The sequence below is a fragment of the Limulus polyphemus genome, unplaced genomic scaffold (genome assembly GCF_000517525.1).
Source record: "Limulus polyphemus unplaced genomic scaffold, Limulus_polyphemus-2.1.2 Scaffold163, whole genome shotgun sequence".
NCBI lineage: Eukaryota > Metazoa > Arthropoda > Merostomata > Xiphosura > Limulidae > Limulus > Limulus polyphemus.
This window is the reverse complement of record NW_013665773.1, coordinates 509,182-520,233: the sequence shown is the minus strand read 5'-3', so window position 1 is coordinate 520,233 and position 11,052 is coordinate 509,182. Positions and strand designations below refer to the sequence as shown.

The 11,052-nt window shown below is 33.3% G+C and overlaps 1 protein-coding gene across 4 annotated transcripts in view; it reads left to right on the top strand.

Annotated features, from left to right (window-relative positions):
- Positions 1–10,823, top strand: part of LOC106477168 (lachesin-like) — a 161,134-nt gene extending 150,311 nt beyond the window's left edge. For 2 of the 4 annotated variants that reach the window (XM_022381438.1, XM_022381437.1), the window contains exons 8-10: positions 4,571–4,648; positions 9,027–9,107; positions 10,023–10,823. In XM_022381438.1, the coding sequence (XP_022237146.1) occupies positions 4,571–4,648; positions 9,027–9,107; positions 10,023–10,135 (272 nt within the window). In that variant the 3' untranslated portion in view covers positions 10,136–10,823. The remainder of the gene's footprint in view (positions 1–4,570; positions 4,649–9,026; positions 9,108–10,022) is intronic. The other 2 variants (XM_022381439.1, XM_022381440.1) reach the window with 2 other exon arrangements.
- Positions 10,824–11,052: the final 229 nt, after the last annotated feature.

The following is an 11,052-nucleotide window of genomic DNA, read 5'->3' as shown; positions in this document are numbered from 1 at the left end:
CTTAAGATGTTGAACGTGTGACTTACTGGATCACGAAAGAACACAGCTAGCTATGCTTAAGATGTTAAACGTGTGACTTACTGGATCACGAAAGAACATAGCTAGCCATGCTTAACATGTCAAACGTGTGACTTACTGGATCACAAAAGAACCCAGCTAGCTATGCTTAAGATGTCAAACGTGTGACCTACTGGATCACGAAAGAACCCAGCTAGCTATGCTTAAGATATCAAACGTGTGACTTACTGGATCACGAAAGAACCCAGCTAGCTATGCTTAAGATGTCAAAAGTGTGACTAACTGGATCACGAAAGAACTCAGCTAGCTATGCTTAAGATGTCAAACGTGTGACTAACTGGAAAAATATACAAAATGTACAGCTTTATTACTGAAAAGAAGATTAAAATGTAGTACAGGGCATATAATCTTCTACAGGACTTGCACTGAACCTAGTCAGCAGTATTTAATACGTTATGATATCCATTAGAGGACTTGTAGTGAGACCAACCAGCGCTGATTAATACATTATAATATTCATTATAAAACTTGTACTGAAGAATTGTTTGTTTGTTTGTATTAGAGGAGAGCTACATTAGTTCTCTGCTGTTTCTACCGCGAGGAATCTAACCCCAGATTTTAGCGATGTAAAGCCGAAAATTTACCACTGTCCTACCCGGGGGACGCCTATTATATGAAACTAACCAGTAGTGTTTAATACAATATATTATTCATTGCAGGACTTGTACTGAAACCAACAAGCATTGTTTAATACCTTAACGTATATGTACTACGTTAAATACAATACAGTATAAGCCAGGGGGCGTATTTTGAAACCAACAAGCTATGTTTGATACCTCACAACGTAAATTACAACACCTACCCTGAAAACATCATCTAAATTTAATAATTTAAAAATATACACCAGAGGGCCTGTATTGAAGTCAATAAGCTATGTTTAGAAATAGTCTAATCTATCTGGAAGTCAAACTGAATAAGAAAAGAAAATCCATATTTAGTATTTTGAATCACAGTTGATATTTTATGATCCATACTTCGAAGGAAACTAGTTCAACTTGATGCTAGAAAACTTCATTATACAAAACCTTAATCACTGTTGAATCTCTAAATCGCATTGAAAGCTAATTTGTTGCTGTTATAAGAACATCTTGAATCATAAAATTTTAGAAAGGAGGTTTGAGCAATGTAATAATAAAAAAAATGTTGTTAAAACTATAGAAGGCTGAGATGCTTTTGATGTAATGATTAGGAATTACTAGCAGACCTACGTGAACAAGTTAATTCGATGAATCGTATTACGATGTTAATTGTTTTCGGTTTGAAAGATTAATAAAGCTATAAGTAAAAATGAAATATCCGCTTAACCACTGAAATGGATTAGTCCGGTTCTCGGTATAACGGATTTCATAAATGTAACTTTAATTAATTTTTTATAAAAGCAGAAAATTAATTCGAAATGACGAGGTGAATACGTAACCAATATATAAATAGGTATCATCATATTACCAAGTAACATTTTTGTTTTTATTTTAGTTTTAATTGTTTTATAAAAGTTAAGAAAATTAATTTCGTAATTCTATTGCTAAATTTAAACAGTCGCCCTGTCGAAAACGCCAAATTATATGTTTTCTATTTCGTTACCTTTCGCAAAACCAACAATCAATGGTTTTACATTGATGAACGGAAATCGTCTAATGTATTTGAACGATAAGAATAATTGAAATTAAACACATCCCTTTGTTCAAAATTACTAACGTCAATATTTTTTTGGTAACTCTTTGTGAAAGCTAACGGCAAAAAAAGAGAAAAACAAACTATGTTCAATGGTTGTGGTTTAGGTTTTGTTAATAAGCTAACCACAAGTAATCCATAAGATTACCACTACTTTCTATGGATTGTGAAAAGGAAATATCTTGCAGTCGTTGCAACAGAGATAGAAGTTCATACGAATACTCTCAAACCCAGATATTATCGATCTTTCAACTCAGATATGCTTGGCTAGAAAACCAGTTCCCGAGGTTTATCATGCTTTCCTAACTTGTTATAGCGTTTTCCGTACATTGTTTTGGAAGAATGTTGTTAGTTATAGGGAGTGCCCGCAGGTCAAAACAGCAAGATGATGACAGCTTCGAAGTTGAGGTTCTTTGTAGTTTACTCTCTTGTCTATTTCCTCTTCTTGTTCACAACTGATGTGAAACACATTTGTAAAAGATAAAATAAATAAATAAACGTATAAATGAACACCTATAACTTGCTAGGATTTAACTAATAAATATTCAAATATTGTTTCTCTTCTCAGCTATTCTGAACCAATTTTGTTTCAGGACATCTGAAACTTAAAAAATGACTAGCAAATTTTGTTTGTTTGTACTGTTTATGATAAGGCCACTAAGGCTATTTGTACTACACCGAATTAAAAAGGATTTGTAAAACTTATTTGCTTTTACTACTTATAATAAAGGTGTTAAGACTATCTGTATTACACCGATTTAAAAAATAATAGTTTGCAAAGCTTGTTTGTTTGTATTATTTATGACGAAACTACTCAGGCTATCTGTATTACACCGGTTTAAAAATGACTTACAAAACTTGTTTCTTTGTATTGTTTACGGCAAAACTAATAAGGCTATCTGCATTACACTGATTTAAAAAATGGCTTGCAAACTTGTTCGTTTGTATTGTTTATGACAAAGCTACTCAGGCTATCTGTATTACACCGATTTAAAAAATGACTTGCAAAACCTTGTTTGTTTGTGTTGTTTACGACAAAGGGGGGAAACAACTGGCCAGCAGCACTCACTGCCAACTCTTGAGTTACTATTTCACCAACGAATAGTGAGATTGACCGTCACATAATAACGCCCTCACTCCTGAAAGGGTCAACATATTTGGCGCCGGGTTTCAATCCCGCGATCTTTAAATTGGGATTAGAATGTCTTAGTCACGAAATAAATTGATATAGCAGATGACCGTAGCTTAAAATAGGTCTAAATCTTTGTTGACATTTCTCACCTAATAATAATTGTTCATTTACTAATACGTTGTTGGTTCTTTTTAATGCATACAACACAGTGGGCCATTTAGATTTCAGCCGTGGGGGCGTTATAATGTGACGGTCAGTCTCACTATTCGTTGGTAAAAGAGTAGCCCAAGAGTTGGCAGTGAGTGGTGATGACTAGTTGCCTCCCCTCTAGTCTTTCGCTGCTAAATTAGGGACGGCTAGCGCAGATAGCCCTCGTGTCGTTTGGCGCAAAATCACAACAAACCAAACCAAATCATTTGGATTTTAGCGTTGTAGTCTGGAAACTTATCGCTCACCCACCGGGTTACTTAATGATAGAACTTAGTCAATGTTTACTTATAAGACTTCCCAGCAAGTGAATGATCATCGTACAATATTATGATTTCGTCTTACAATTACTTATTAAATTTCGTAAAGAAATCATGAAAAAGTAATATTGATATATCGTAGAAATTAACATTAAATATACTTAAGTGAAAAAAAAAAACCATAACTGGAAACACTAGACTTCTATGAATTGGTCTTTGTACCGTAACGTAGCATGGAAATCATACTTATAATAAGAAGCTATAAAATGTATGATTTAGTCTTAGTATCGTGACGTAGTATGGTAATCATACTCATCATAAGAAGTTATAAAATCTATGATTTAGTCTTAGTACCGTAACGTAGTGTGGTAATCATACTCGTAATAAGATGTTATAAAATTTGTGATTTGTTCATTGTACCGTAACGTAGTATGGTAATCATTCTCATAATAAGAAGTTATAAAATCTCTGATTTAGTCTTAGTACCGTAACATAGTGTGGTAATCATACTCATCATAAGAAGTTATAAAATCTATGATTTAGTCTTAGTATCGTAACGTAGTATGGTAATTATACTCATAGTTGGAAGTTACAAAAATACGCCCTGATGGAACTTAACTTGAATATTGTTGGTTTTCTTTAACCATACAATTTAGCAGGATTGCCATATGACGACCAAGCTTTATTTGAAAATGGTTATATTATGTTGTTGTTAAGCGTAAAGTTACACAATGGGCCATCTGTGATGTGTCTATCGCGGGTATCGAAACTCGGTTTTTAGCGTTATAAGCCTCCAGAACTTATTGAGTACAAGAGTGAAAAGCAACAAAGTTGAAGAAAAAAGTTAAAGTAAACCAAATTTTCAGTTATTAAAAATATTCTTATTGTGTATTCTTTGTTATTCTATAACATCCAAACATCTTGGTTATTAAAACATTTGATTGACAAATGCTCTCTTTAAGAAATGCGCTACTGTAAAACAGTAACATTCTAATTTGTTATTTAACCGAGTTCACTCTTGATCATTTTATAGCTATATAAATATTACGCAGAAACCAAGACTTATCGCTTAAGTTTTTCATACCTTCGTGTTTAAGAGTTAAGACTGAAAGTTAAGTCCATTCCCTGTTTAGTTTGTAGGTATCCAGGTGTGACAATAAAATAATGTGACAGCTGTTTAGCTTGGGGGTTTACATTTAAAATGATCGCACTGTTTCACTAGGTGACGAAGAACAGCCGAAGAAGCAAGCAGACAGAAAACTAGATATCAACACTCAGGAAACCGCAAGGCGAATGCAAGGTAAAAGAAAAACGAAAAAGCAATTCGCTAAACATATTTTGTGTTTGTTTTTTAGGATATTAGGGCAAACCTACACAAGGACAGTCTGCGCTAGCCGTCTTTAATTTTGAACTGATAACGGGACTAGGGGAAGGGCAATTAACTAGTCAACAGCAACCATCCCCAACTCTTGGGCTACTCTTGTCTGATTGAAATGATGGATTTGACCAGTACCCTTACAAAGCAACACGACTCCAAAGTTCGGAGCGAAAGCTTTTTTTATATTCATTTATTGATTTTTTTCTTGGTAACGGAACGTGAACTTGGGACTTGCAGATCCATCGCTAAACAATGTTACGTGATGTAATTAAACAACAAAATACACAGATCCACCGCTAAACAGTGTTACGTGATACTATTAAACAACAAAATACAAAGATCCACCACTAAACAGTGTTAGTGATACTATTTAACAACAAAATACAAAGATCCACTACTAACCAGTGTTACGTGATACTATTTAACAACAAAATACAAAGATCCACCGCTAAACAGTCTTATGTGACACAATTAAACAACAAAATACAATTTTATCTTCAGTTAATAGTGTTGTCATGGTAAATAGTAAGGGTTAAACCTTCCTATTTCTTGACTTTTTTTCACGTGTTTCTGATACTTTTAATTACACATACGAAAAATTCCAGTGTGAATGTTAAAATCTTCTGTTAATTATTCGACATAATCTTTTTACAGCAGTTTTAAAGTCTAAGTTGTACTCATCACAAGCTAAAAAGATATTGATAATAAGATGAAATTTACTATAGTAATATTTCGTATAATGAAGCTGGCGCTAATGTAACACTTAATTCATACTGCAAATATCATGGATCACATTAATTACGAATATAGTATGGGAAGCGCTCGTGCTTAAATGAAAATTACAAATCAATACTTCTCTTAATCTGCATTTTGAATACTTTAAACTACACATTTTTTTAGGCAGCTCTTACTTTTATACACGCAAATACATATATCTACATAAATTAGGGGATGACGGGTAATTTTTCTATGATAGTACCATAGATACTAAAGAAGTTAGCATTTAAATTACTTATCTAATTTCTTACCTTGGAAAGCTTGTGTTTTATAGATGAGACAAATCGAAGAAAATTTTATTGGAGTATTCAAAAGAAAATCGAATATATTATGATAATATTCAGTTTTTGTTTACCCTGAAAATGTGCCCACACCATTCTATCTAAATGCGCATGCGCGTGCACTTCAATGGATTTAAACAAAAGGCGTATGTAAATATACTTTAGTAGACATTTTGTAGAACAACATATTGAAAGCTGATCAAAGCTTTAAAAAGGTCTAACGTTAGATCGTAGAATAACATTATAAGTATATTGATTGATAGCAATAAGTACGGCAAAGTTTAGCTCTAACTAAACTAAAGTAAAAAACATGCACAAGTTATCAAATATAGGCTTCATTTGCAGTGAATTAATATCTTTCTAGAATAATGCAAAGGAATTCTCATCGCAGACACCAAAGTCTACTTTTGCTGGTCTCCGCTAGTATAATTGTTATGGTTTGTCGTCCATCTCAAATAAGAAGTAAAATTCAATAAATAAATCTTTCATCTACTCTGAACTTTTGATATTCCATGTTTAGATTTTAGGTCTAGTAGTGGCATGCTCAGCCTGAACAGCACCTTATGTGATATATGAGCTAACTGACCTGGTCAGTGACTTCAAGATTAAAGCATAGCCGTCTCTAATTTTGAACTGTTGATCAGAAAGAGTGTGAAGCCAGTCAACCAACATCCCTGCTTACATGATTAGTCTTAACTGACTATCGCTTTTATAACTCGCCCACACCTGAAAATGTGGAACGTGTTCACTGGGATATCGTGGGCTCGAACCTTAGTTCTCCTGATTCGAAGCCCGCACTTTAATCAATAAGTGTCATGTCCTACCCATGTTGAGGTTTAATAATAAAAGGTTTTCTAGATCAGTTGCTTAAAATTTCTTTTTTATTTCGAACATAAATATGCAGTTATATTTTAAAAATGATATTTTTATAATAACAATTTATTTTGGGATTACGAACTCCCGAATATGCACAGAAACAATTTATTCCCATAATTATACACTTTTCTTAGACTCGCACTTTTATCAGACGTTTAATACGTTGTTGTTTAGGTAGAATCTGTTCTAAAGCATTATTCTAATGATTTTTTTTGTTGTTTTTTTAGAATTAAAGAAATAGTTTGGATGTTGGTAATAAATGTTGTAGAGGGCGTAGTTTATTTTCTTTTTCAAAGAATATATTCTTCTGAATTTAAGACATGACTTATGTCATGATATACTTTACTGCATTAATGACAAAGAAACGTTGTTGCTATTTATACGGTCGTTTTCAACCAAATGTTTTTATAACTCCACCCTTGTGGCGCTTGGCATGTTTCGTCTATGTTGAAAGTGGCCATGTAACGAGACCAGAGTTATCCTTTCGTAAACGTTTCAGATTTTGCTGGGATCAGATTCACACTTGGCACGTGATCTGCAATTTAAAACATGTCACTATCCTCCCAGCAGCTGAGGCCTCGCGACTTCGTGCCATTCGAACTAGGCTTATGGAAACGAATACGGAATTCAAAATCAAGCTTCGTCGATAGCAATGAAAACACATAAGATAAATGAGATTTTTTTTTACTCCAAGAAGTATAAGAGATCAAAATATAAAATACGATAAAAATAGCTTTTTAACTATTTATACGGTTTAGTATTCTTCTTACAGATCATGCAATCCGATACCGTGTAGTATATATATATATTTCCCAGCGTTTGATGTGATACAAAAGGACAGATAGACCTTCAATATTTTTAGTTCAGGAGCTTGTTGTCTTATTTCTATATGGCGCGAACGTGGATCAGTGGTTAGCGTGCTGGGCTGGGGATCTAAGGTTTCGGTTCGAAACATGGTGCTACTAAACACGTTTCACACTTTCAACTGTGAATGCATTATAAGAGTGACAGTCATTCCCGCTCTTTCGTTAAGAATAAACGCTTTGGACGGCAGCGGGTGCTGCCAACTGGTTTCATTATCTTTGATTCACAGTTCAAAATTAGTGATGTCTGTATCTGAACCATAGGAGTCTCTGATCTGGCCATTTAACCGATTCCGCGCATAAAGTGTCGTGTAGGTGAACAAACAAACAATCTTTCTGTACAGCTAATCATCTCCAGATCAGTAATATAACCTAGAATTGTAATTTTACAGTAAGTTAAAATTCACCATCTCCAGATCAGTGCCTGAATCATACCTGAAATCCTCTCATGAGCTTTTATTATACACTGGGGCAATCACTTGTTTATTTATCATCCAAATATTAAATCACTTCCCGACTTGTATTTATTGATACTGTTAAAATGGCGAAGTTTTAATATAAAATGTCACATTATTTTTCATGACTTTTTAAAAGTGTCCTCCCACAGCAACCATTGTATTTAGATGTGATGATGACTAAGGCGAGTTATTAGATAATTTTATCTATAGACCGATCTGTACGGAAAATTCCCGATAAATTAAATCCACATCAATAAATAATCCTTCCAATTTCAGTTCTGCTCAATACGATTATAACCCTCTTCTCAAGTAGGATTATTTGAAACCACATTGATAAATCTCAATGAATTATTTTTACTTGATAAAACTTTGATTTTATACCACTCTTCTCAAGTAGGATTATTTGAAACCACATTGAGAAATCTCAATGAATTATTTTCACTTGATAAACTTTGAGTTTATACCACTCTTCTCAAGTAGGATTATTTGAAACCACATTGAGAAATCTCAATGAATTATTTTTACTTGATAAAACTTTGATTTTTTTTTATTATATGTAGTTGAATTTGAACTACTTTGTAAACTAACTGTACCCTTGGTTACTTGTTAACTGGTGTTTTACTCCTTATTTGCTAACATGTAACATAGGTTAAGCTGTGATACTCTGCTGTAAGCGGACATAATTGTAATATAATTTCAATTTCAGTGCTGGATTTGAACCTTTTATTATAAAATATTTCATGTTAAAAGTTTGAACGATTCGTGAGCTGTTCTTAATTAATTTGAAACCCATTTTTATTCAAGAAAATTTATCTTTAACTTACAGAAGTTTCGTTATTTCATTATTTTTTCTTTTTGTGAAAGTCGTTAACTGGTCGTTATCAGAAAGTAGAGAGAAAAGAAAAAATTATCGACCAGTCGGAACAGTTTGTCCCATTTTATTGAAAACACGACAACGTAACGTGAAAACAACCGAAAAACAACCACATTAAACTAATGTAAAGAGAAAGAAAAATCGATTGATGAGATTTTTTTATAATTTTAGGTGGGAAATTCAACTCGCCGAACGTATCAGAAACAAGAGAACAAGGATCCTTTGCAAGTCCACCTCTTCAGAATTTTCCTGGTAAGTTTTATTGTTATTTACCGTCCAAAAGGGTATGAATATCTCTAAAAAAGTTCCAAAAATACGTTGTGAGCATTATTTAGTTTATTAAATATGTTACATATGTACAACATATTCTGTGATGAGTCAAACAGTCAGGACGAAACCAATAACATATATCAGATTTTGTGAAAAGTCGAACTGCCAGGATGAAAAACAATAGACTATCTGAAGGGTCAACCATCAGGATGAAAAACTGGTGTATGATAGATTATGTGAAGAGTCAAATCATCAGAGTGAAAAACAATAGCGTAAAACAGATTCTCTGAAGAGTCAAATAGTCAGGGTGGAAACATTGGTGTGCAACATATTCCTTGAAGAGTCAAACAATCAGGGTGGAAACACTGATATGAAACAGGTTCTTTGAAGAATCAAACAATCATGGTAGAAACACTGGTGTACAACTGATTCCCTGAAGAGTCAAACAATCAGGAAGGAAGCTCTGGCGTAAAACAGATTCCCCGAAGAGTCAAACAATAAGGGTGGAAACGCTGGTGTACAAAATATTCTTTAAAGAGTCAAAGTATCAGAATGGAAGCACTGGTGTAAAACAGATTCTCTGGAGAGTCGAAGCATCAGGATGGAAACACAGGAGTAGAATAGATTAATTAGAAAAATATACTAACTCATTTTATATTTTGTTTTAAATTAAGATGTTTATCATAACCATCAAATTCTCAGCTTTATTTAATCTCTTCTAAATATGATCAGTGATGTGAAAATAATACAATATTAAATAGTTTATACTAACAAACTAATTTGTTTCAGTAAATAATGCTATGAAAACTTTTAATCGGATTTACGCGTTCTCCAAAATATTTGGTTTGTCCTCGTTCCAGGAACGTATAGATGAATTCTGATTTTTTTATGTCCCAGATAAACAGAGTGGTTCTTCGAGGCCCAAGTTGGATTTTACCTGTCACTTCGGTTATGGGTTCATGCTTTGCTTTATGACCGAACTTCTGCTGTTTCTACCCACCAAAAGATGACGGGTGGCTAGAATCTGTGCTCCTGATGGTGCTCGTGTCACTTGGTTATGGGCAAAGTAGCCTTTATGATCTCAGAACTCTGCTCTTTACATACGGAGATACGTGGATCCGAGCCAAATGTAAAAAAATAAATAAAACTTGTAGTGTTTCTTGTCGTGGGAATATAAACAGTCTACGTATGTTATTTAGTCCAAAAAAATGAATGATTTTTTAAGCTTATAAAGACAGTTGTTAGTTCTCATGGTAATATTCGTTGGGTAAAAATAGCAATGTGCTTGGATATCACTGCTACAAATTCAGACATTTTGGAGAGTTGTTTATTGAAATATACTGTATTACTGAAACTGTTTATTGTAAAAACACTTCTTCGCTAGTAAGAAAAACAATAAGTTGAATTATTTGGTGAAAGAAAACACTTTCTGAAACGATTACCATGGAGTAAGAAAACCGGTAGTCGGTCGTATTGAAGTGTACATTATACATCAGAATTAAATGTTGATAAATTTGAGTTAGAGATTGTGGATAACACAAGCCCCGTACCTTTAGCTTATAGGTAGTAGGGTGTAATTTGGATATTCAAATGTATTGTTTGTTTGTATTATATGCCATTAACCACTGCTAATGTAAGACATTATCATAATTTAATGTTCAATTGAAGATTGTATAATGTAATTGTCAGTTATCGTCATTAAAGTCTGCAGTTCTATAGCGCTCAGTCAGTTGTACATTTCTCTTGATGGTTTAAATAAAAAAAAATGATTCTTCATTTTCACTATTTCCAGATAGTCACTTCAATAACTAACAAGTAAAATAAATATAACCTTTTTTATATTATCTTCTTGAATGCTGAAACTCCTAAAAATGAACACATGAATGCATTCAGAAGCTGTAAATAATGGTTTCAAAAGCTGTGGACC